The sequence below is a fragment of the Lathamus discolor genome, chromosome 7 (assembly GCF_037157495.1).
Source record: "Lathamus discolor isolate bLatDis1 chromosome 7, bLatDis1.hap1, whole genome shotgun sequence".
Classification (NCBI taxonomy): domain Eukaryota; kingdom Metazoa; phylum Chordata; class Aves; order Psittaciformes; family Psittacidae; genus Lathamus; species Lathamus discolor.
The window spans coordinates 1,526,670-1,552,037 of NC_088890.1; the positions used below are offsets into that span (position 1 = coordinate 1,526,670).

At 56.1% G+C, this 25,368-nt stretch overlaps 1 protein-coding gene across 5 annotated transcripts in view; it reads left to right on the forward strand.

Moving 5' to 3' along the window:
* The window catches only part of PLXNA1 (plexin A1), a 106,592-nt gene that overhangs the window by 62,221 nt on the left and 19,003 nt on the right, over window positions 1–25,368 (forward strand). For all 5 annotated transcript variants that reach the window (XM_065687772.1, XM_065687771.1, XM_065687775.1 and 2 more), the window contains 14 exons: window positions 1,577–1,777; window positions 9,330–9,426; window positions 9,753–9,943; window positions 12,240–12,391; window positions 12,696–12,816; window positions 13,143–13,279; window positions 13,785–13,952; window positions 14,826–14,919; window positions 15,263–15,502; window positions 15,651–15,794; window positions 16,471–16,705; window positions 18,177–18,319; window positions 21,433–21,689; window positions 24,724–24,790. In XM_065687772.1, coding sequence (XP_065543844.1) covers window positions 1,577–1,777; window positions 9,330–9,426; window positions 9,753–9,943; window positions 12,240–12,391; window positions 12,696–12,816; window positions 13,143–13,279; window positions 13,785–13,952; window positions 14,826–14,919; window positions 15,263–15,502; window positions 15,651–15,794; window positions 16,471–16,705; window positions 18,177–18,319; window positions 21,433–21,689; window positions 24,724–24,790 — 2,247 coding nt within the window. The remainder of the gene's footprint in view (window positions 1–1,576; window positions 1,778–9,329; window positions 9,427–9,752; window positions 9,944–12,239; window positions 12,392–12,695; window positions 12,817–13,142; window positions 13,280–13,784; window positions 13,953–14,825; window positions 14,920–15,262; window positions 15,503–15,650; window positions 15,795–16,470; window positions 16,706–18,176; window positions 18,320–21,432; window positions 21,690–24,723; window positions 24,791–25,368) is intronic.

Consider the following 25,368-nt stretch of genomic DNA (forward strand, 5'->3'; position numbering starts at 1 on the left):
GATGCAAGTGCTGGGGTAGAGGAAGTGAATTGTCCCAGTGCCCGGGCACCCGGCGCCCACCAGCACCAGGTGCTTCCTGCCTGGTCACAGGGCGACATTGCTGCTGGATGAGTCCTCTCTGCTGGCAGATGCGGAGCATGAGAGATACTGGGGGGGCTCCTTCAAGCTGTGAGTCAGCAAAATGAGCCCTGCTGCCAGCATCCCTGCCCGCATCCCTGCCTCCCCCCAGCTGTGGCTGCCCCATCCCTGGCAGTGCTCAAGGCCAGGTTGGACATAGGGGCTTGGAGCAAGCTGCTCCAGTGGAAGGGGTTGGGGCTGGAGGAGCTTTAAGGTCCCTTCCAACACAAACCAGGCTGTGGTTCTGTAAAACGAGTTGAGTTTTTTGGTCAATATTTGCTGAACGAGGCAATTTCTGTCTCGTTTCTCTGCATCGTTTGAAAGCTGGATTAATCCTATAGCTGCTACACAGCCCAGTGCTGCTTGGGGTCCAGACTGGCTCGCTGTGAGTGGTAGGAGGCAGCCAGGCAGCATTGGCCGTGTGTGGCTACCAGTAGCCTTGTGGCAAGAGCTGCACTTGCAGCCCCATTGCCACCCTTTGAAGAGCAGTGGGGTGCCTGCTTGCTGCTGCTGATTCTATTCTCACAGCAGCTCCCTGCAGCACACAGTTTTTCCCCCCAGGCTGGTATTTCTTCCCAGAGACACTGCCATAGGTGCATGCCTTGCATCCTGCTCGGCAGAGCCAGCCTGGGATCGCATCAGGCTCTTGTTACTGGTGGCACCCACCGGGGCTGTGGGGCTCTGCTGTTGCCTGAGCTCATTTATTTGTGCTCTCCTGCTCCCCTGTGCTTTGCGCACCGGGTTCACTGGAGCAGCAGGGAGCCCATGGCTGTTAAGGGATGCTGCTTCCCTTGGGAGCATCAGAGCTGGTGGGGTGATGCTGAGCTCCTTGCCCTTGCCTTGCTCCCCTTCTCCTCACCAGCATTGTCCCCTGGGCAGCCTGCAAGCCGGGGTGATGCTGCTTTGAGCTGGCCACAGGCAGAAGCAGCAGCAGCAGCATCCGCTGCAGAGCAGGCTCTCTGCAACACTGCAGAGCCGCATTGCTGCATCAAAGGGGCAAAAGGCTTTTCTGTCCACTTGAGAAGGGAGATGGAGGCTGTAAGGGAAGCAAGAGGCCTGAGAAAGCCTCACAGTGCACAGCGCAGCAGGTGTTAACTCTGAAACCTACTGACTGCAATAATGGCCTTACAGCCCATCTCATTACCAGTCATTCTGCCCACATGTGTCCAGGTCCCACAGCTGAATCCTCTCCCCATCTCCCACCTGGATCAACCCAAGCTGTTAAAAACACCCCACAACCCCACCCTCCTTTCCCTCTGTGCTCACCCTTCCTGTCTTCAGGGCTTTGGTCAGAGCAGCCGTGAGATGGTTTGGGGTTGGGTGTACATAAGGATTTACTCAGGGTGCTGTTTCACAGCCTGTTGTTGAGCTTGCCAGGCGGGGGGGGGGGGGTGGTCTCAGGGTGCTGGGGTCTGCGTGGTGCTCCCCTCTCATCATCAGCCCCTTGTTCCCTTTACAGGACTGCCCGCAGATCCTGCCCTCCACCCAGATCTACATCCCCGTTGGGGTGGTGAAACCCATCACGCTGACAGCCAAGAACCTGCCGCAGCCGCAGTCCGGGCAGCGCAACTACGAGTGCATCTTCCACATCCCCGGCAGCACCACGCGCGTCACTGCCCTGCGCTTCAACAGCACCAGCATCCAGTGCCAGAACACCTCGGTGAGTGCAGGATGGGACCTGATTTGAGCTTTGTTTGGGGGCTGCTTGTCCCTGCCCTGCCCCAGGACCTTCCTGTGTGGTTGTGTGCGGGTTTGCTCTCCCATGGGTGGGTAATGGGAGGTTTCTGGTGCTTATGGGGTGTGAAGTGGGGTCCTCTCCGCTTCCCCCAGGTGCATGTAGAGGCTGCTGCTTGGGGTCATTCTGGATGGGATCAATGCCAGAGCTGCCTTGGGGGAGCTGCCAGGGTTTAGGAGCACTTCCAAGGAAATTGGCTTTGGGAAGCAGAAGAAAGTTGCCTGGGCTGGAGCCAGCTGGCCAGGACGTGCCGGAGCCTTGCCTCCCCTTCTCCCTGCCTGCTCTTGCTTCCCCTGACACCAACCCATTCCGCTTTACAGGCAGGATTGAGCTAACACCTTCTCAGTGTCACACTGTGCGCACCCTGCCCTGCGTGCTGCTGTTGCTGCTCGTCCCAGAGCACTTCCCTCCTCCTGCAGCTCCCAGCCATTCCCGGCTCCCACCCATCCCTGCAGCTGTGGTGCATCGCCTCTGCTCCTGCTCCCTGCAGCTCTGTCTGCCTTATCCCTAAGCAAGAGGCTGTTTGGTGGCCCCTTGCTGAGCTGTTGTATGCCCCTTCTGTACAGCAATCCTATGCAGGGAGCCCCAAGGCCACCAGCAAACCCACCCAGGGTCTTAAGAGCCCCACGGTGTCCCTTAGCTCTGCACTGACCTGCCCTCATCCGCATCAGCCCTGCCCTCCCTTCTCCTTCCCATTTAATCCTTTCAGAATTTGTTTTCCATCACTCACGCAGCAAAAGCTCATTTGCAGCCTAACACCAGCACCCAGCCCTGCTCCCCTGTCCTTTGGTGGCACATGTGACATTTAGAGGCTGTTAAAGATGAGCCCTGGCTCCCTCTTCCCTCTTGCGCTCCCAGGGATGCGGAGCCTTTGGGCAGGAGGAGCATCCCAAGTCGCTGCATCCTGCCCTGGGCAGCGGTGCCTGGGGGATGCTGTAGTGCCCGGGCTTGCTCTTGGCAGCACACAGTGGGCGATGAGCAGAAATGCTCCTTGTCCTGAGCTGCTGCCTGGAAATGTTGTTGTTGGTCCATGTTTGGTCTGGAGGTGGATGCAGGCAGCAGCACGAAGTGCAAGCAGCAGGACCAGTGTGGTGTCTGCAGGGCTCTGCTGCAATGAGCCAGTATTGAGGCAGCTTAAGCAAAGGTTTGTCTTCTTGCTGCTGTGTTTAGGGAAGAAAAGCATGCAGATGGAGAGCTGCCCAGTGGAGCTGGCTTGGCTGCTGGTCCCTGGTGTGGATTGTGGTCCTTGCCATCATGCAGGTCTGCTCCCAGACCCGGTTTTGTCCATTGCCTGTATGGCTCGCTGCTAGTGCTTCAAGGGGAACATGATGGATGTGTGTGCCAAGAGCCATGATGGTGGTGGGGGTCCTGAGATCTCGTTGTTGCTGGTACCCAAGCTTGGCTGCTCTGTGTCTACCACAGCCGTGTGAGAGGTTTCTTGGGGGTCAGCCGAGCCATCTGTGTGCCAGCAGAAGGCTTGGGTACATCAGGTACCTGCTCGGTCATCTGAGCGCTGTTCTGCAGCGTGTCCATGCCTGTGGGTGGAAATGGGCCGGAGGAGCCGTTGTTCTCATGCAGAGCGTGGAAGAAACGTGGCCTCTTTGTCCCAAATTCCAGTGGGGACCCTGGCTGGGTGCAGAGCAGAGAGGCACAAGCACTGGTGTCATGAGCTGCATGGGCTCTGCAGCCCTTCTTCAAAGGGAAAGGGCAGCTTAAGCTGTGCCTACCTGCCCTGTGGTCCCCATATTGACCTAGCAGTGGTGTATATTTGACCTGGAAATCACCAGGGATGCCCTGAACATGGAGCAAACGGGATGGATGGTGCATGGGAGGAGTGGGCGCAGGAGCGGATGGCAGCAGCTTGATGGGGCCGCGGTGTCAGGCAGGAGACGTGGCTTCACAGACGGCAGAAGACAGCTTTGGCTTGAGAGGAGCTGTCTCGCTTTCAGGGTCTGCTTTAACGTTCGAGGGCATTCAGCCAGGCTGCGTTCTGCGGTGGGGGATTCGCGTTCACACTTGGGTGATGTTTGTCTCCTCCACGTCTTTCTTTGCGGTCCATCTGGCTGCTTGGTAGCGCCTCGTGCTCCCGTGCCATCACCCACCCGCGACCCGCTGCGTTCTTCCATTGCCATTCATCCTTTAGGATAGGGTTTTAGGGATGTGGGGAAGTAGGGCGGGATGACACCCAGCCAGCAAGTGAGGGATGGTTGTCCTCTCCTCTGAAAGGCATTTAAGCACACTTTTGTTTCCAGGAGTTCAATGGGATCTAAACAAGAGGTTAATTACTCTGTGGAATTAGGGATGCTTTCCTAAATCCTGGGTGAATGGAAGGGATAATAAGTCAAGCCTGCTTAAAACTCTTTGTCTTTTGTTTAGTTTTAGTGCTTGTCAAACTCCAGTGACTTGTTAGGCTTTGAAGAAAGGACATCTTGGTTAAATATTCAGCAGGCCATTCATTAAGGTTTGAGTGGTGCCTATAAACATTGTTTGAGACACCCAATAGATCTCCAGCAAACCGAAGGGAGACAAAGCCTGGTGTTCCCCATCATCCCACCAGAAAAAAGCCTTTTCTGCCTCCTGGCTCTGGTCTCTTTTTGCTCTCCAAGAGGAAAGCAACCTGAAAGGTTTTCCGCATGCGTTGTAAGGAAGCAAAAAGGAAAGGCAAGCCGAAGCAAATGGGATTCTTTGCTAATAAACTGGGGGGTTTTGTTAATTGATTAGTTATAATCTTCTGGAAGCAGACATTTCCAGGCTTGCTTCTTGCAGCGGAGGATGGAGGGGTGGTCACAGGCTTTAAATTGTGCAGGTAATGCCACTGAGTTTCGTTTTCCAAGCATCCCTGCCTTTGCCCGTTCTTTCCCATCTGCCATCCCTCAACGGGGCTCATCCTTCTGAATGCTGCAGCAAGTAAGCGGTTTTGCTGTTGGGAGGTACCGCAGTGCACCCAGAACTGCTTCTAACCTTGGACTTCATCCCGTTTAGTCCTGGCCTTGGATGTTTCTCACTGACAAGGGTTTGGGTTTTCGCATCCAGAATGTCCCTCTTAAGGCTGAAATAGCCCCAGAGCTGCTCTTTCCCTTTAAATGTAAAAATAGGAAGAACCCCTGATCTCCTTTCCATGAGCATTGGAGTTTGTCGTCTCAGCACTTTGAATTAAGCCTCACGCCTCAATTATTTCCCTTTCCTCTTACCCAAAGCCCTGTGTGGTGAGGAGCAGCCGTGACACCTCCCTGGCTCCTTCCTTACTGATCCCCATGGACAGGCCATCCTATCCACCCATTTGGGCTGTGGCTTTGGAGTTCCCTCCCCTCTGGCTGGGGTGGCTCCGCTTGGGATGTTCGCCCCAAAGCATCTTATCCCATGATAAAGTGATGTGGGTGCAGAGCCGGGTGGGTGCGTGAGTGGTACCCAGTGCGGCTGCTGAGGCTGGGGTACCCCAGGCATGGATGTGGAATGCAGGACCTGGTGGATTCATGTTTTCTGGGTATTTCTTTACCGTGGGTGTTGCTCTGCCGTATTCCCAGGGTTTCAGGTCCTCACTTCCCCACTGCCAAACTTTGGGCAGAAGGAATCCAGGCAAAGGAGCTTGTGTGTGATCGGGGAGGAAGGGAGGAGATGTATGTGAAAGGAGCAAAAGGCGATGTAGGATGAGAGGCCAAGCGTTCCTATCCAGTTGTGCTGTTGTGTGCATGACAGTATTTTGCTAGGCTTGGGCTGTATTTATGGAAGAACATAAATCATACACACGTGCCCTGCTCCGAGTGCCTCACACCTCCAATAAAGGTATCTCTAATTAACCAGCCATGGAGAGGGAAGCAGGATTGGAGCCCATTCTCCAACAGCTCTGTTCTCCAACAAAGCCATGCTCTCCGTCCTGGCGCTGCCTGCATTTATCTTTCCTGCAGCAGTGTTTAAAGTGAAAAGGGAGTATCAGGAGAGTTTGATAGGATCCAATTAAATTCCAGCAGATAAAATAATGATGAATTGCAGTTGAGCCCTGGCGAGACGCGATGTACATTACTGCCGTCCCCGTAGTGTGGGGAAGGAGTTGAGGTCATCAACTACAGGAAAATAGGACACAGCTGCAGCCCGAGCCCTCCTCCAGAAATGCAGCCCAGGGGGATGGTGCAGATGGGAAGGAGAGGGGGGTTCAAGGGAAGTTTGGATGTATGGGATTGCTCGCAGCCTCCGCCGGATGCCCTCATGGGGTGTGATGGCTGTGGGGCACCCACGGCTCTTTGCAGCGTGCTGGGCTGGTGGCATCCCCACATGGGGATGGGGTGAATGTGAGAATCGGGGATGGGAGGAGCGCATGAGGTTGTTGGCTGTTGCTTGGGAAGACGTGAGGGTGCTGAGGCGCTGGCACAGGGTGCCCAGAGAAGCTGTGGCTGCCCCATCCCTGGCAGTGCTCAAGGCCAGGTTGGACACAGGGGCTTGGAGCAAGCTGCTCAATGGAAGGGGTCCCTGCCCGTGGTAGGGGCTGGAGCTGGATCAGCTCAAGGTGCTTTCCAACCCAAATCAATCTGATTCTGTTAAGCTGCCTGAGATAAGTTTTGGATAAATTGCCTTGAGAAAGGCTTAGCAAGGAGTCCTCTTGTCCAAACGACATCCCTGCCGTCTGGGAATAGCCATATCCAGGTTGGTGGCATGGCACATCCTCCGTCAGCGCTTCCACTGTCGCCTTGTAGGCGCCTCCCAGGGAGGGCAGGGAGCCTGGCTGGGCTAGGTAAGGAGCCAAGCAGCTCACAGCTCTGCTGCTGACTCACTCGATGACATCCTTTCCCCCATGCCCTTCTGTGGCCGGTGCTGCATGACAACGCTTCTCTTTCGGGCGCCGTGGGTCTGCTCTTAGGGCTGTGCCTGGTTTATTTTGCTCCCAGAGGAAACATCCCTTTCCTATAACTCAGCCGCATGGCAGCATCGTGGCACATCATCCTTTGACACAGCCAGAGGGTGCTGGGCACCTCTGTAGGGTGGAAGGTGTCTGACAGCAGCACTGCAGGGTAGGTGCATCCATCCCTGCGCTGACACCCACCCTGGCATCCCCTCCCATGGCTCATCCCGGATTGCTGCCAGCCACAGTGATTGATTAACCGGGAAGTTAATAGCAGTTAAGTATTTAATGGATGTTTAGCTCCATGTTAGCTAGAAGCAGGGAGGAGCCAGTGTGATGGGCCCTGCTGGCTGTCTGTGTGCTGGATCCCCTGGGATGGACAGTTTGGTAAGCACCCCCTCGCTGATCCTCTCTGATCCCCACCGGCTGTGGGCCCTTCAGGGCTAGGAAGTGGCTGCTGCTTTGCTGTGGTTTGGTTGCTGTCTCCTCTCCTGTGGGTGGAGAGGGCACCTTTCTGCTTCCCACAGCTGAAAACAGGGCATAGGAAACCATCCTTCAAAAGAAGAGACACTTTGGAAATCAGAGAGGATCTGATGGACCTCAGTGTCCACGACGGCTGAGCCCTGAGCCCTCATCTTCTACCTGCACACAGCTGAGCCATGACTCCAGCTCCAGCATCCTACAGGGACCAAAGCAGCATCCAAGCCATGGATGCGCTGCCTGTTTGCAGGGCTGCTGATGGACACGTTACTCATTGATACCCAGGTTCCTTTGGTGATCCCAGCCAGGGTGATGCCTCCTGCTGCTTCCCTGCGCCCAGTCCCGCCTGCTCCAGCTCCACAAATCCAGCATCCTTGCTCCTCAGAGCAACACCATGTCTTGTGCAGCCACGCTGTTGGGCTGGCACGTGGAGAGTTAATGCTCTCCATCCCTCCCTCCCTCTCCCCCCCCTTATTCTTCTTCCTCCTTCCCACCTCCCAGAAGAACTAATTTCCAAAAGCAGCCGGGGCAGAGAGATGCAAATAAGTGTTTTGGACAGCTGCAGCCTGGATGCCTTCCCGAGATGCCAGGGCCCCAAATGAGACATGTCAGAGTACAAATTGAAAATGCCAATTTCACTTACGCTGCCACGTGGCTCCTCGCTGCTGGATCCTGCGCCGGCACCGCCACTGCCCTCCCCGTTCCCAGCACACGCTCCCTCGGCTCCACGCTCTGGGTCCGGCTGGCTCCTTATAGTGGTCCTGCCTGGGATGTCCTCGGGTGGGTGGAGGGTAGGGGAAGGTGAATGGGTTTGGACTCCCGGTGTGGTTCTGGCTCTGTCTTTCCATGCGTGGTGATGGGAATGCTGCTGAGAGGCTCTGCTTGTAGCGGGTGTGCGGTGGAGATGAGGCTGAAGTCTTCTGAGCAAGCACTGCAAGGGGCTTTGTGATAGGGGGCAATGGGGCTCTTATGTAGTGTGGAGATGGTGGATGCTCAGGAAAGGGTTGAGTTTGCAGCTGGACGTTTTATGCCTTAAAACTGTTGCGTAGGGTTGAGCAGCATCAGCCTTCCTCCTGGGGAGGGCTGTGTTTTGGGATCCTTCACCCTGCCTTTGAGTGGAGTGAGCATAGGACCACAAGCCAAAAGCTGTGGAGGTGTCAGCGAGGACCAGGCTTGTCTTTGCCTTTGCACCTTGTAGGGTTGAGGGAGGGTGTTGCTGTAGCCATGTCCCACACGGGGCACATGCCCTGCTTTGGTGCCGTGTCTGGTGCTGGACCATGGCTGATGATGGGAGAGACCCAGCATGGAAGGGCCCAGCTCTGATAGTGAGAAGGATCCGGGTGTCTCCTGCTTCCCCACAGCCACGTGGCCATGCTGGCTGCCTTTGGGGCCACATCCCTGCCTCCTGTGGGTCGAGCAGAACAGGCCCCTGAAGCGGTCCCTGGTGCTGGCAGGGGGCAGATGTGCTCTGTGGGGCAGCGCTGGAGGAGATGCTGAAGCCACCTCCTCCAGGTACAGCACCGGGGCTGCGGAAGGTGATGCTGGGGCCACTGCCGGAGCATCCGCTGCTCCCTAACAAACTCCAGCAGCCCATGAATCATTCATTTAATCTCTCGTGACACGCCTGTCATTTTCCCCGGGCGAGGAGCGGGGAATCTCTTGCCGAAGGAGGTCATTAGCTGTCAGGGATGGTTCCAACTGCCTTCCTGCCTCCGTATCGATTAAACCGCTCCGCCGGCGTGCGGCGGCTGTGCAGGGAATACTGATGGGCAGGCAGGAAGGGGGCTTGGGAGGAGAGGAGGCACCGGCCAGGCTGGAAGGAGCAGCAGAGATGGGTACGTTGGGCAGCAGCGGGTGCTGGGGTCTTGGTTTGGGGTCCCCTGGAGCAGTGTCACCTTCCTGCACTGCAGATCAGACCTGATGGGTTTTGGGTCTATTTAGAAACCCTCTGTTTTGCTTGTTAGTATGTTTTGCCCATTCAGCCTGCTGGTTTGTATGTGCTGTGGTCATTGCTCTTAGACCTGTCTGATCCTAGCTAGGGAGCCTGAACCAGGTCCCCATCCCTCTCCTCTGGGTTGATGGAGGACATCCATGTGACGGGGGTTTATGCCTCACCGGGGTGTTTTGCCTCACCAACTTGACTCCTTCTGTCCCCTCCTGCAGTATTTCTACGAAGGGAACGACATCAGCGACCTGCCAGTCAACTTGTCCGTGGTCTGGAATGGGAACTTCGTCATCGACAACCCCCAGAACATCCAGGGTGAGTGAGGGATGGGATCGGGATGGGAAACCGGCCCCGTACCCCCCAGTCTCCAGCCTACCCCTCTCCCCAACCCTGATGCAGTTTGCACCAGTGATGCTCTGGATGCATCAATCAGATGGGTTCGTTGAACAAGAGGCTTTTCATCAAGAAGCTTTGGCATTGAGTCCATGGTGCTGGAGCCTCCTGCCCATGGGGGTTTGTTCCCTTGGGAGCTGCTGGCACGCACACAGTGGGATGGGGAAGGAGTGGGTACCCGTCCCCCAGTAGCCCATGTACCGGGGGGGGGTGTCCGTGCTGACCCTGGCTCTCCTCCTGCCTTGCAGCCCACCTGTACAAGTGCTCTGCGCTGCGGGAGAGCTGCGGGCTGTGCCTCAAGGCTGACCCGCGCTTCGAGTGCGGCTGGTGCGTGTCGGAGCGGCGCTGCTCGCTGCGCCAGCACTGCCTGGCCTACGAGAGCAGCTGGATGCACGCCACCAGCGGCAACAGCCGCTGTGCCGACCCCAAGATCACCAAGGTACCAGGGGATGCTCCGTGCTGCGGGACCCCGGGGTGAGGGAGACGCGCGATGGGGATGGAGTCGATGCTCTCCGGTGGCACCTCCCAGCAGCCAAATCTGCGTGGTGTTTAGTCCTAAACACCTCTGGTCACCACTTGAATGTCCAAGGCTGAAATCCTCTCTCCCTGCACTGGGTTTCTGGCTCATCTCGTGAGATTCCCACCGCTTCTACATGGGACGGGAGGATCCTGGGAAAGCCGCGGATCCAGGTTGCTGCTCCCTAATGCTCACTAGTGCTGGTAGTTCATCATCACCCCCTTCCCTGACAGCTTTTATGACCTTTGCTTCATAACACTGTGTATATTAATGTTCGCATGCCCGTCGGGCCGGGCTCCAAGCGCACTGGAGGGACTGCTGGGTATTTCTGCTGGATACCTTCTGTTTAGCCATGTCTGGCGAGGCCTCGCTGGTGTTAATGACTGGAGTCTTAGCGCAGGATCTGGTCTGTTTGGCTTTCAGTGCCTTATCTGATGGAAGCTGGAAGTGAGAGTGGTGCCTTTTCTCTTTGTGCACCAGTGTTGTGGTGTGCTGGGTGGCAACCAACGGGGGGGAAAGGGGAGCCGCAGCAGCAGCTCTCCAGCCCTGCATCATTGTGAGATGCTGCAGTAACTGCAGGTGTAGCACAGGCAGATCTGGTAGCATTTAGGACTGAGCTTGGTGCTGCTCCTCATCGGTGCTTTTAGAGCTGGTGGTTGGTGTGGTTGTGTGTAGCTGTTGGTGTGATGCTCCTCCGGCAGCCTGCCTGTTGCCTGCTGCTTCCCACAACCCCTCTTCTCCTACAGGCCAAGGGGAATGGCTTGAACCTGCCCGAGGGGAGACTGAGCTGAGCTCTTAGGCACAAGCTCTTCCCTGTGAGGGTGCTGAGGCCCTGGCACAGGGTGCCCAGAGAAGCTGTGGCTGCCCCATCCCTGGCAGTGCTCAAGGCCAGGTTGGACACAGGGGCTTGGAGCAAGCTGCTCCAGTGGAAGGGGTCCCTGCCCGGGGCAGGGGTTGGAGCTGGCGGAGCTTTAAGGTCCCTTCCAACCCAAACCAGGCTGGGATCCTATGATACAGTGGTTTCAGGAGGAGCTGGAGCCTCCTTCCTGCCCACCCCTCTGGGCTGCTGGTGTCTTTATGGTTGCTGGGCTGGGAGATGACAACGATTCTTCTCCCTTGGAGTGAAGAATCTCATACCCAGTGCTTGGAGGTGGGGACAAGCCCCCTTCAAGCCTGTGCAGAGTCCTGTGACCCTGAAGAGCAATATCCCTATGGATTTATGGAACCCCTCATCACTGTCATCCCCTGCCACTGCTGCAGCCGTCGGAGCTGGGAATGAGCCCCCTGCTTGTGCCCACTGGAGCCTGTTGGTGCTAAAGGACCCTGTGAAACCAATGAGCAGGAAAGCATTGGTGTCTGTGGGGAAGGAGTTCAGGGGTGGAGGGGGAAAGGGGAGGCTGGAGCAGCCCTGCTCTCCTCTTCAGGTCCCTCCTTGCTTACCTGTGACCTCCCCATGCTGGGCACCAATGCTGTGGTTTCATTCCGGGGCTCATTTCCCCCTGGATGTGTGGCCTTCATCGGCTCTGCCATGGAGGAGGAAGAGGAGGAGGAGCGGAACATGGGGAGCAGCTTTTAATGCTCACTTAGAAACACCAAACAAACACCCTCTTGGTGGAGCTGGGTTTGGGGCGAAGACCCAGCCTGACGCTGGTGGCAGCTGGGCGCTGATCCCGGGCTTGGGCAGTGCTGGGCTGGGTTTAGGCAGCAGCGGTTCCCTGCAGCCCCAGAGGGGTTTTGCCCTGTAAGTTGTGGCTGCTTCCATGGCCCCAAGTGCTGGTCCCAGCTCTGATCCCAGAACACATCCCACGGGCTGCCTGGGTGCAGAGGGACTGGATCCCCCCTTCCATGCTGAAGATGATCAGAGCAGTGTGAATCCAGAGGACAGTGGTTAACCCCAGAGGTGATGGCTGCAGTGGGGCTGTGCAGAACCACTCCCTATCTCCTTCCCATCGTGTCTGCAGCGGGTTGTCTAAATCCCATCCCTCTGCCTGGACACATCTGGCATCTCCTGGCTTGTTCCTTGGGGGATTTATGGATGTGGCTGTCCTTCAGGAGGTCTTTCCCCCTCTGTGGGTTCCTTGCAGATGCATTGGGATTTATCATCTCCCATGTGCTCCTTACGGGTGGAGGTAGGGGAGCAGCACACATCCCATGGCTGCCCACGCGGGGCATCCCCATGGCTCTGCTCCCTTGGCTGATGGGCTATGTTCTCTCCTAGCTGTTCCCTGAGACCGGCCCCAGGCAAGGAGGGACCCGTCTGACCATCACCGGAGAGAACCTGGGCCTCAAGTTTGAAGATGTTCGCTGGGGCGTCCGGGTGGGCAAAGTGATGTGCATCCCCATCGAGAGCGAGTACATCAGTGCTGAGCAGTGAGTGTCTGCAGGGGGATCGCCTCGGTGGGCTGGGACAGGGCCGCTGCTGTTCACATGGCAGCTGAAGTCATGGGGCTGCACTGGGGGAGAAGACCCTGCTGGTTGTGGTTGCCCTGGGAAGAGCTCAAAGGCTTTGGGGAAGCTGCCCCCAGCCAACAGCCACTGCCCTGGTTCCTCATGAAGCTGCTGGCACCTTTGGTGGTGTTAGATCCATCTCTTCCTGAAGCCAGTCCATCCCCGCCATGGCACAGGGAGCACCTCAGTGCCAGGACACTGAGCGCTCCTTCCCTGCATCCCTTAGGATCGTGTGTGAGATTGGAGATGCCAGCCCCAGCAAGGTCCATGAGGCGCGGGTCGAAGTGTGCATCCGCGACTGCTCGCCCAGCTACCGAGCCACGTCCCCCAAGAGCTTCACCTTTGTGGTAAGTCCCGTGCTGGGGACAGGCTCCGTGGCAGGGAGATGATGCCGGGTGGATCACTCAGAGGATGAGCCGTCATTTACCCACCACTTCCCTGGGGTGCAGGTGGGGATGCTCTGGGCAGGCGATGGGTCATGCTGGTTGAATCTCTCCAAGGTTGCCACTGCTCTGCTTCCCCGTTGTCCTGCTGGCACTGCCACCCGTAGCACTGTGCCCTGGTGCTGTCCCATGGGTCTCCTTTAGCCCTGTCACCCTCGTGGGGCTGTTTAGCGATGGAGAATCCGATCCGCAGCCCTTCTGACCCCAGGGATGCTCTTTTCCTTTGGCAGACACCCACTTTCTTCCGCGTGATCCCAGCCCGGGGTCCTCTCTCCGGCGGTACCTGGATCGCCATCGAAGGCAGCCACCTCAACGCCGGCAGCAACGTCTCCGTCACCATCGGGGGACGGCCCTGTGCTTTTTCATGGTGAGGGGCATGGAGGGCGATGAGGGTGGGCAAAGGGCACCTCCAGGGGCAGCGGAACCCCTGCGTGGGGACCAGTGCTGGGGTTGTCCGGAGGCATCCCCCCCGAAACTGCTGTGTGTCAGAGGCTGCAGGAAGAGCCCCAAGAACAGGGATTCTTCTCTAAAAGCACAAAGCCCCGAGGCATGAAGTGGATAATTTTTAGATTAGGGATGATAATGGAGCGGCTCTTTAAATATTTTCCTGCGGTAATTACTGGTTATCAGCCCTAATCGCTGCTGTTTGCAGCAGCCGCGCGATGGGAACGCTCAGGAGCTGCTCAGCCTCTCCCGTTCCCTCCTGCCTTTTGTTTCAGTTCTTGGTGGGTTATTTTTGTCTGTCTTTTTCCCCTTCTTTCTCCCTTTGCACCCCCCTGGTAGTTTGAGAAGGGGCAAGGGGCTGGGGCAGCGTTGCCCCCTCTCACCCTCTCCTTGCCTGGGCACTGATGGGCTGTGTGTTCCTACCGCAGGAGAAGCGCCCGTGAGATCCGGTGCAGGACCCCCCCTGGGCACAGCCCCGGCGGCTCTCCCATCCTCATCAACATCAACCGGGCAGAGCTGAGCAACCCCGAGGTGAAATACAACTACACCGAGGACCCCACCATCCAGAAGATCGATCCCGAGTGGAGCATCAACAGGTAAATCACTGCTTACGGGGGGCTGTTTTCCACATGGATCCCCCCGCCTCCTGATGGATGCATCTCGGCGCTGCTGCTGTAGCCACTGGGCCGTGCTCCAGAGACGCGGCGAGAGGAGTGTGAGCAATGGCTTGGCACTGGGGCCCTGCTGACTCCTGGCCTGCAGTGCTCAGCCTGGCAGGGGACAAGAGCAGAGAGCGCTTTGGATCTGCCTAATTTCAGCCTGACATTTGGCAGTGGCGAATAAAATGAACCTCTTTCCCATCAGGGAGTTTTTGCCATGTTTACATATTTTCCTAAAAGGTTTGAATTGGCTGGAGAGGAGCCCAAGGAATCCATTAAGAGCCAGTGCCAAGGGGAAACCTTCCCCAGGCTCTTGATGAGGAGCGAGCTCCCCAGGGGCATGGCCGAGCTCTCGGGGACGATGGGGGCTCTTAACACCAACACCAAGGCATGGAGAAAGCCCCTCAGGGCTCAGCCTGTCCTGCCACCCGTTGCCAGCGTGGTGAAGGGGGTGACCGAGAGAACCTCCTCCTCCTTGAGATGCTTTCCCATTGTGGAAACCCGGTCTCCTTTAGCTTGGGAGCTGCCGTCAGACCCCAAACCCAGACGCAGGGTGGGATGCTGGTTTTAGTTAGCAGGTTTGATGTCTCTGGGTGGTCCCTGGGTCAGCTGAGATGGTTTGGCAGTGGTGCATGCAGATCCTACTGGACGTGGTGGCATCTGGATAGGATAAGAGGTCCCCAAAGCATTGTGGCTCACCCGGGCTGGGGCGGATGGGTGTCTGGCTGGGGAGGATGGGTGATTCCCTCCCAGAAGTGAGGACCTAGTGCTGAGCTGCCCCGTCTTAACCCATTGTCTCCATGTCTCTAGTGGTGGGACGCTGCTGACCGTGACTGGCACCAATTTGGCCACCATCAAAGAGCCCAGGATCCGGGCCAAGTACTGCAGCTCTGAAAGGGAGAACGTAAGTGATGCTGGGCTGGGGCTGGGGGCAGAGCATAAGGAGGAGGGATTTCCTGAGCCTTCTCCCTGCAGAGTCCCTGGCCATGAGATTGAGTGTGCAAAACTGATGGGCTGTTTGTGGGATGTCTGCAGGACAGTGACAGAGAGAGCACATCCACCCCTTACACATCCATTGCAGACAGGAGCCTGTGCCCCATGGTGGGATGTGGTACCTGTTGATGTAACAGCACAGGACAGGAGATCCCAAGTCTAAACCTCATGTCCAGAGCTGCTGCTTGCAGGAGGTCCTTATGGGGTCTGATCCTGCTGGGAGCTGGGTCTCACCTCAGTTGTGCCTCCTACAGAACTGCACCGTCTACAACGATACGACCATGGTGTGCTACGCTCCCTCCATCGACAACCCTGTGCGGAGCCCTCCGGAGGTGGGCGACCGCCCGGATGAGATCGGCTTCATCATGGATAACGTCCAGGCCCTGCTCATCATCAACACCACCAACTTCATCTACTACCCGGACCCTGTCTTTGAGCCGCTCAGCCCCACTGGGATGCTGGAGCTGAAGCCCAGCTCTCCCCTCATCCTCAAGGTAAGGCAGAGGGGTAAGGATGTGTCCTTTGGTGGAGGTGGCTTTTTGTCTCTGCACAGAGTCCTGCGCTGATTTGCTTTACACTGGGTTGCTTTAAGTGCTCCCTATTGCACCAGAACTGACACTCTCGTTCCTTGCTCCCTCAAAGGGCAGGAACCTGCTCCCACCGGCAGCCGGTAACTCCCGCCTCAACTACACGGTGCTGATCGGAGACACCCCCTGCACCCTGACGGTGTCCGAGACCCAGCTCCTCTGCGAGTCCCCCAACCTCACCGGCCAGCACAAAGTCACGGTGAGTGCTGACACTGGTGCCCCCCTAACCACAGCGGTTCAGGCTGTATCCCAGCCCTGCTCTGTGCTCACCCTCGGATGAGGACCGGATACCCGCTGCGCATGCAGGAGCATCCTTCCTGGCCCCCTGGACATCGCTCTCCCCAACTCGTAGGACCAAATGGTGTGTCCCTCCCCGGCACACACAGCCAGGTGTTCCTGTGCCCTGGGTGGCCCTGCCGACAGCCTCTCTTCCCCGCTGGGTGCTAAGGCACAGCCTGTGCCAAGGCAGGGGGGGATTCCCACCTCTTTCCCTCAGTGCTGGCTTGCACCCAAGGAAGGCTCCTTTGTTAGTGGGGTTGTAGCTCAGCAGTGCTCATGCTCTAGGACCCTGCCAGGTTGAAAGGCACCCAGCACGGTCCCCCCCCAGGCTCCCCAGCCTATGGGGGAACTCGCTTCACATCCCATCTGTTAATGTAATGTTGTCTGAATGAGACATCAAACTCTGCCTGCTCTCAACGCACGCTGGCAGAGTGTGTCCTGCATCCCATTAAAGCATCCTGCACTGCTCCGGACCAGCTCCTGCTATCCCTGCATCCTTCCTCCTCTAGGCTGGGTGTCATCCTCCAGCTCTGGGCATAGTGGGAAGGGCTGTCCTGGTGACTCCATGTCTGTTTTCCCCCTCACCATTGGTGCAGATCAAGGCTGGAGGGTTCGAGTTCTCCCCGGGAACGCTGCAGATCTACTCGGACAGCCTGCTCACCCTGCCCGCCATCATCGGGATCGGTGGAGGAGGTGGCCTGCTCCTCCTCATCATCATCATCGTCCTCATCGCGTACAAGCGCAAATCCCGGGATGCCGACCGGACCCTGAAGCGCCTCCAGCTGCAGATGGACAACCTGGAGTCCCGGGTGGCCCTGGAATGCAAAGAGGGTGAGGGATCCCTGTGCTGGTAACTTCGGGTCTTGGAGGGTTTCCTACTGTCCCAAAGCTCAGTGTGCTCCCAGCCTTTCCCCAGAAGAGGAATGGGAATCATAGAATCATTTAGGTTGGAAAGACCTTTAAAGGTCCAGCCATTATCCCAGCACTGCCAAGCCTGCCACTAAACTGTGTCCCTAAGTGCCACATCACTTAAATACCTTCAGGGAATGGGCAAAGCTGCTTTGTCAGAGGAAGCAAACTCATTCTGTGTGGGATCTGGGGATTTTTCCCATTACGAAATTCCCCTTTATTTCTCCAAATAGGAGGAAAGAGAGCAAGGGGAGTAGTGCAGGCTGCTTGGGAGCGGGCAGCCCATCTCTCATTATGTGATAGACAGATGCTGTGAAATTGGACAGAATTCCTTGTGTGATCCTGCTGATAAAACCTGATTGCCCATTATCCCCCTGAGTTGGCTCCGGAGGCCCTGACCCTGCCAGCCACAGCCACAACCGACCCGGGTGCTGCTGGCGCAGCGGGCACCAAACCTGAGCTAATAGAGGAAAGAAAGGAAGAAACCCCCTTTGCTTCCCCAAATCCCCATCCCTACGCGTGCCTGCGGATGGCACTGGTGACAGGGAGAGGGAAGGGAGCTGGTGGGAGGGGATGGTGTCTTGTCTTCCACAGCTGACAGATAAAAGGATCTGCTTTTAATTAAAAGGCACAATCTCTTCCCTGCCTTTTCTCCTTTCTAGTCCCACCAGTTACAGATAAGATAGCACGCCTTTCAAGCTGACGGTTTGTTTTCTCTCATCAGGCTGATGAGCCTGCAGTCCTCTGCCTGCCTCCCAGCTCCCTTTAAAGTGCCTTGAATTGGCTTTTTCTAAGGGTTTGCTCTCCCCTCGCCCCCCAACCCCTTTCCCTGCTGCATCTCCAGGGCTCTTCTTCCTGCAGCTTTTCCCTGTAGGAGCAATTAAAGGTTCAGGACCACCGGCCCCCCCCCCCCCCCCCCCCCCCAGTGTCGCATTCCTCTGGGATTCGCTGCTGCCTCTGCTCGGATCCGGAGGTGCTGGGTGGGTGTGTTCAAGCTCTTCTCTGGAGCAGTATTTAGGTCAAAAAGAAATGAGGACATTCTTGTGGTTTAGGCTAATGTTTTCCCCCAGAAGCTCCGGCTTTGTTCAAGCCTTGCCCTTCCCTGCGTCCCCTTCATCGCTGGAAGCACTGAGCAGCAGGGATTTGAGCCCCCTGGGACCTGGTGGTCCCGTTCCCAATGCTGCCACTTGATTTATTCCGGCAAAGTCATCCCCTCCCTCTACAGTTCCATTCCTCCATCTGTGAGATGGGGACAGTGATCACAGCCTGCGGGGAAGAGGGATGCGGAGCCCGTTCACGCCTGGGGGCCCAGCCATGGGGTGCAGGCTGGGTGCTGATGCTGGGTGCTGGGACTCCCGGATGTGTTGGTTTAATTCTGCCTTTCCCACCCCAGCCTTTGCTGAGCTGCAGACTGACATCAACGAGCTGACCAACGACCTGGATGGCGCCGGCATCCCCTTCCTGGATTACCGCACCTACGCCATGCGCGTTCTCTTCCCAGGGATAGAGGACCACCCCGTGCTGAAGGAGATGGAGGTGTGGGTCTTGTCTGTCTGTCTCTGTAGCGTCTCCCGCTGGGGCCGTGCCCCTGCACGAGCCCCCTTACCCCAAGCATAGGGCTGGAGGGATGCCTTGGTTGGATGCTGGCCTGGTGCAGCAAAGAGCATCTCGCCACGTGGCAGGCAACATGAACGCGGAGCGGCTGCTGACTGCTTGCTGCACTCTGACATTAATATCAATATTTATATTAATATCATTGCTGCTGTCATTTTCTACAGCACTTGCTTTATTCAATTGGGTTTGTTTGATGCCTGACCGGCTGCTCGTTTCTAACAGGCTTGTCTGACATGGCCTGCTTGCTTGGCTCTGTTTCCCCATGCAGAACCCATCCTTGGCATCCTTCCCCTGCTTCCCAAACCCGCTCCCTCTCCTCTCCCGGCCTCCCCACCTCTGTTTAATTTAGTGCATGCAATTGCACACCAATTGGCTTCTCGTTTGCTGGGCTGCCGAGGCCGCTCCTGATGAGGGAAAGGGATGGGGGGGGGGGATGACCTCAGCTTCCCCTTGCTGCTGACCCGGCACAGTAATTAATGTCGACGGGGGCTTCACAATGTATTTAGGAGAAGTAATTGGCCCTGGTGCAAGATGCACGGTCACTAATTACAACACAACAAGCTCTCACCAACTGCAAGTGCACGTGCCGCTGGTGTACGCCAGCGTGGCTGCGGCGCGGGGCCCCGGCCCTCCGCCTGCTCTCTTTCCCTGGTCCCTAATCCCAGCTCCGGAGGGCAGTGGGGACCCGGTTTCCATGGATTTCCCCTTGTTTCCATGGATTTCCCCTTGCAGCTCGGGTTTCCGGATGCTCGGAGCGTGAGCGTAGCTCTCCCTGGGGCGCAGCCCTTCCTGCCTATGCGAACGCCTGGTTCTCCTCTCACCTCTGCTCTTGCTCTTTAGGATTTTCCCTACAGAGGGAGGGGTGGAAAGGGTATCACAAAGGGTATCAGAGGGGGGATTTTGTGTTGGCTGCGACAGGCTGGATGGGAGCTTGTCCGCATCCAGTTCCTCATTCAAAACATCCCATTTGAGCGAGCACGCCAGCTGAGCCTGGTGTGGGAAACAAGGGGTTAAAGTTGCAAAGGAGGACAAAAAACCCCACCAAATCCCCAAAAGAGATTAAATAAAGCAACTGCAGTTGTGTAAGCGTCATATAATTTAATCAGGTTTGCTTTTATTTGTCTCTTTGCTCCGAGTGTAACGTTAGCTATTGCAAGCGACGGGAAGGAAGCGGCGCTTGCGCACGCACACGCTAATCCGCAGTGAGCATCAGGCTGGAGGGACCAGCGCCTTTCTCTTTAGGGTGTGAGGGGGAGGTTTTGGTGCTTGGTGGGAGTTTAAGCCTGATTAAATATTTAATTCAGTGTTGTTCATTTATTTCTGCTAATGATCAGCCAGTTAACACAGGGAAACCAGGGAGGTGACAGCCTCAGGCGTTGCTGTGCTGCTTGTGATGGGGTTTCCTGTCCTTCTGGGCTCCAATGGGATGGTCCCTGTTGGGCAGGACTTGTTCCCCATCCTATCGAGATCCTCCTGCTCTGTTGAAGGGAGAAGTCCTCTTGCTCTGCGGTCACCTTTGTGTGGTCTTGGCTGTCAAGACACCAGCAGTGCACAGTGATAGGGGTGCAGCATCTCTCCCTCCCCACCAGTTATACCGGTGGGTCTGGTAGGTCTCCAGTGCAGCCGTTGTGCTCCAGCTGGCTCTTGGGTCTTCCGGTGCTGAGGAATCGCCCATCATCTCTGCATCCCTGTAGGGAGCTTGCTGGGTAATGCTGCTGAACCTCGGGCATCTCAGTTACCAGCATTATTGCATTGAGGTCTCTGCATGGTCTGGAGGGAGAAACTCTCTGAAAACCTAATTTAAAGCATTTCTGTTCCTAGCAGGGCCTTATTCTTGACCTGCATTAAGGGAAATAGAGCCATGTGCTTGCTGTGGGGGAACCCTGAGGATGGAGGCAGAGAGGGTTTATCAGCACCCCATCCCCCTTTGGGGATGCTCTGGGGCAGGCGTTTGGGTGATGGGGGTGACAGTGGCCCCTGGGGATTCCTATTGCAGAATTGGCAAGGACAGGGTGGGAAACGGGACTTTTGTCCAATGGGAAGGAGTATTTTGGAGGGGGAAGTTAAACCCATGAGGGATTCTGCTGAAGGGAAAAGTGTCGATCCAAAGTTTTGATTGAAGTGAAGTGATTTGATGTGTCAAAACCCTGTTCTTCGTTTTGAGTTGATGTTTTGAAGTGAAAAGTGTTGTTTTGTCTCCAAATAGTGCTGTGGAATGAAATTTTTCACTTATTCCATTGATGCTTTTGCCACAGCGAGGCTCTTCTTCAGAGGAAACCATCTTTTCCAATGGGAAAACACTGTGTTGTATAAATGTTCATTTCTGATAAGGAATGTGGTCAGGGCTGACCAGAGCTATGCTGACGATGGCAGCGTGGGGATGAGAACCTCCCAACCCCATCCCTGCTGCGTCCTACGTGGCCAAGTATGGCCAAAAGTACACCTTTAAATGTCTCGAGAGGACAGGGAATGCTTCAGGCTGTGGCTGGAGTGGGGTTTCTGCTCTTTCCTTCCCTGTCTGAAATCCAGCCCCTCAAAATCAGGCGAGTTTGCTGGTGATGGAGCTCAGGGTTGAGGTGTTTGCTTTGCGTGCCATACCCAGAGCATGCGTTGCAGTGCCTTGGGTGGGGATTGAGCTGCTTGTTGTTAGCTGAGATTGGGATTTACTGTTTGTGTGTGTGTTTGCGGGAGAAGGAGTGTTTGGTTGTGGGATGGAGGTTTGCGTGTGTGCCTGCACGTGAGTGGGAGAGTCTTTGTATAGAAGTGTGTATATGTATGTACATTATATACAGTGATGCCCTGTATTAACCTGATGCTGTAGTACTACAAAGTAGACAATACTTTTGGAGGGAACCGGGGTTGATCACCAAATAGGAAGCTTGGTAATACGAAAAGAGCAAATCCAGCTGCTTTTTGACCCATTTTCATCCTTTTCTCTTGCGGGATGAGGGTGAATCCAGCGTCTTGTGCAGCCCAGCTCCTTCTTATTGCCCTCCCGCTCGTGCCCATCTCCCAGCTTTGCTCTATCCCTGCAGGTCCAGGCAAACGTGGAGAAGTCCCTTACGCTCTTTGGGCAGCTCCTGAACAAGAAGCACTTCTTGCTGACCTTCATCCGCACGCTGGAGGCTCAGCGCAGCTTCTCCATGCGGGACCGCGGCAATGTGGCCTCGCTCATCATGACAGCACTGCAGGGCGAGATGGAGTACGCCACGGGCGTGCTGAAACAGCTCCTCTCCGACCTCATTGAGAAGAACCTGGAGAGCAAGAACCACCCCAAGCTGCTGCTGAGGAGGTGAGGGACCATTCTGGGGGGTAGGAGTTGTGGGACAGTGCCCAGGCTCGTCTGAGCTGGTGTCATTGGGGCTGCCATCAGTGATGGCTTTGGTGTTGGCTGGTGGTCTGTTGCCAAGCATTTCCTTGCCTGTCTGTGTGCAAGTATAAGGGATGTGGCACCACTCGGACCCAACAAATTCAGGAGTCACCCATGGGATGTTCTTGCTCTACTTTGGCCCATGTGGGTTTGTGTTGTCTGGGAAGGAGGGAGCAAGATGCTTGGCAGCTAGGCTGGTGCAGTGAGGATGCATGCTGGTGTGTATGGCCGCGGTGATGCTCCACCAGCCTTCCCTTCTCCATGGGACCCGGCGGTCCCACACACCTCTCATCACGTGAGGCAGCTCTTGCCTTGCATGGGTGCCTCCTTGGGGCTTGCCCGCCTTCCTGGGCACACAGGGTTTTTCCTGGGAAAGCCAAGCAGCTCTTCCCAATCCAGGAGTCTCTCTGGGGCCGGGAGGAGCGCGAGCAGGAGGCAGCCTGCCAAGCCTGGCCCATCAATATTTAACGATAGCTCTGAGCTCTCCTTCATCACGGGCTGATGAATATTGAGAGATACACCAAGAGCTGAACAAAAACAATTAATAAGCTGCACCAGCCCAGCCTGAGGCCCTCCTTGTGCCATCTTCTCCCTTTGCACTCCTGTGCCTCCCTATCTCTGCCTTCACCAGCCCGGTGCCACCAGCCTGCAGCGAAGGTGCTGTGGGGACAGCAGAGAGCCATGGGGCTGGTTTGCTACCAGGAAGCCTCAAGAGCATCTTTCAGCCATCAGCCAATGTTCATGGGTGGCGTGGTCAGACCAAACAAAGGCTGTTGGGTTTTGTGTGCCTGGCCCTGGGGAGAAGACACAGATGTGAGCTGGTCCCAGTTCCAGCCGCCTTCCCTTGGCTGGTCTCTTTAAGAGCATAGCTTTGACTCTGTCTGCTTCATTTATCACATTTGAAAGGGTGACCTTAGTTTCTCAAGTGCCAGAGATGGGGTGCAGAGCAGACCTGTGGCTGCCTCGGTGAGCAGGGGGGATCTTAGAGGTCCCAACCCTCTCCCCCATCCCTGCTTCCCAAGCGCATCCTTAGGCTCTTCCCTTCTTATCGTCCCTCCATGACACCACGTTTCACTGGAATACTTAAACTGCATTTCCAGCTCCTGAACTAAATCAATAACATCTAAATAAAAGGCAGGTTGGGGAGGGCAGGAGCTGCAGTGGCTGAGCCATGGGACCTGCACAGGGACAGAGCACCCTGAGGAGTGTTGGAGCTCAAGGGCCCATCCTGGTGGAGCTGCAGGAGGCTTAGGACAGGGTCGAGGTCCCCATCACCTTGCTTGTGTGTCCCCAAGTGATGTTCAATGGCCCTGAGGGCTTCTCCGTCCTTTTGATTAGCCCCGCTGCTGGGTCTGAGGGTGTGCTCGCTGCCCAGGGCATTGGATTAACATTGATCCAAGTGGGGAGAGCTCTTTCGTGTTTATTTTGTTACTCGATAATCCCCTGTTGCTGTGGCATCTGGCTCTATTGCGGATGAAGACAAACACCCACCGGAGCGTGGATGGTGGCACTTCAGATGAGTGTTACAGCCTTGTCACAAAGGTCCTGGGTTGGGGCTGGGGGATATCTACTGAATAGCTTCAGTCTACCCCTCCCTGGCTTTCTCCCTGTGTCCCTTCTCCCTTTTTCCTTCCCCTTGATGCATTAATCTTTCCCAGCAGGGCACAAAGGTTTCCCTGGGGGCTCAGGTATTACCATCCGCTAATGGTTTAAGGAGGGCTCTGCTATTCCAGGGAGGGCAAAAAGGTCTAAGCCCCCATTAGCACAAGAGAAAGCCGTGGAAGGGACCATACGAGCCTGAGTCAGCTTGAATAAACTGGCAAAATGGATTTCCTATCCCAGCCATCTGGCCATCGGGAGCTGCTCCTGGCCCATCTGCTGCATGGCATTGCCCTTGGGCACTGGGACTCCTTCTGGTGGCTCCGAGGTTCTGATTCCTTATGGGTTTGGTTCCTTGAGTCAGCCTGTTTGTATCCCTTCCCCTGGTGCACCAGGAAGGCAGCCGCATCCCTGAGGTTGTTGGTATTGCTGGTGCTTCGGGAGCATCTGCGTCTGCAAGCGGTTCATGTGATGGTTAATGGGTGGATAAGCTGAGGAAGCCTAACCCAGAGAGTGAGGGCTGGCTGGGGGTTTACTCCAGAGGGAGTGAAAGGCACTTAAATAATGGACGTGTTAAGGGGAATATCAGTCTTATGGCCCTGAGAGCAGGCTGTGGTGCAGATAGGCACGTTGAGATGTCCTTGTAGGCACCTGGGCCCTGTGTCCGTCTCCTCTGCTTGATGCAGCCCTTCCTGGCTGCAGTACCAGCACACCCCCCCATGCTGTCTGGACCCATCGCATCTCACACTCATCCCATGGGATCCTGCTCTCCTTCTTGTGCACATCTGCATGGTGGTGGTCCCAGACAGACACAGCCAACTCCCCTGACTCTTCCACGCTTATGGAGCACGGTGGCATCTGCATTTGAACCATGCTTTAGGAAACCAGGGGCAATATATGACCGTCAGCTGCATCTCTGAGAGCAGAGAGGCACGGATCCATTTCTGAACTCCTTTTGGAGCTGGTGGTTGCAGCATTGTACACTGCAAGCTGCTACCTCACCACCCCGCTCTGAGGAGACACACAGAGACCCGGATTTCCACCATGCAGGCAGGGAATGGTTAAATCCCATGGGACAAGGTTGTACTCGGCTCTCTGGTTCTCCAAATACACTGGAGACCGATTTGCTTCTCCCTCCTGGGGGGTTGCCATCCCTCAGCCTTGCGGATGGGCACCCTTTCCACTAGAGCTTTGCTGTTTGCTTGTACCCCTTTGCTTTGAGGCTTCTCCCTTTCCAGGTGACACCTTCTATAGGCAAAAGTAATTCAGCCACAGTCCAAGGCTGAGGTGTCAGCGGGTGGGATCAGAGCCCTTTAATATCCCCTGCTGATGGCTTTGCTCTCTGCCTTCCCCGCAGGACAGAATCGGTGGCAGAGAAGATGCTGACGAATTGGTTCACGTTTCTGCTGTACAAGTTTCTGAAGGTGAGTTTGGAAAGGGATGGCAGCCCCATGCGGGCAGGGAGGGGGTACCACAGCCTGGGGTGATGCTCTGCTGCTCCCTCCCAGAGTAGCCATCACTTCCCAGGTCTCGTTTCCCATCCTGGGATTCTGAGATGTGATCCGTGATTGTGGGTCTCGTTTTGGAGAAATAGCTGAGATTGAGACATGAAATCCAGACTGGAATTGCTTAATGCATAGTGGAGATAGGATAAATCTGAAGCAACTCAGCTGAGCCTTGAACCCCTTTGGAGCGGTTCCCATTCCTCCCTCCTTGCCTCTGCTTGTGTAACTCAGGAGGAAAAAGCCCTTGGAGCTTGTCCTTCTGTAGATGTGACTGTGATGGGAGGATGTTTCTGCCTGTTTGAGCTGCAGTTGGATGTGCTGCACTCTTCATGCACAGCTGCTGCTTTTCCTTCATCTCTTTGACACTGAGGCTCTGCGGTAGGGGAATTGTTTCCCTCACGCATTTCTATCACTGCTTCCCTTCTAAAAGGTGCCCGGTGGGGATGGACACCCCATGGGGTGTGTTGGCAGCCAGGACACAGCTCTCTTCACTGTGC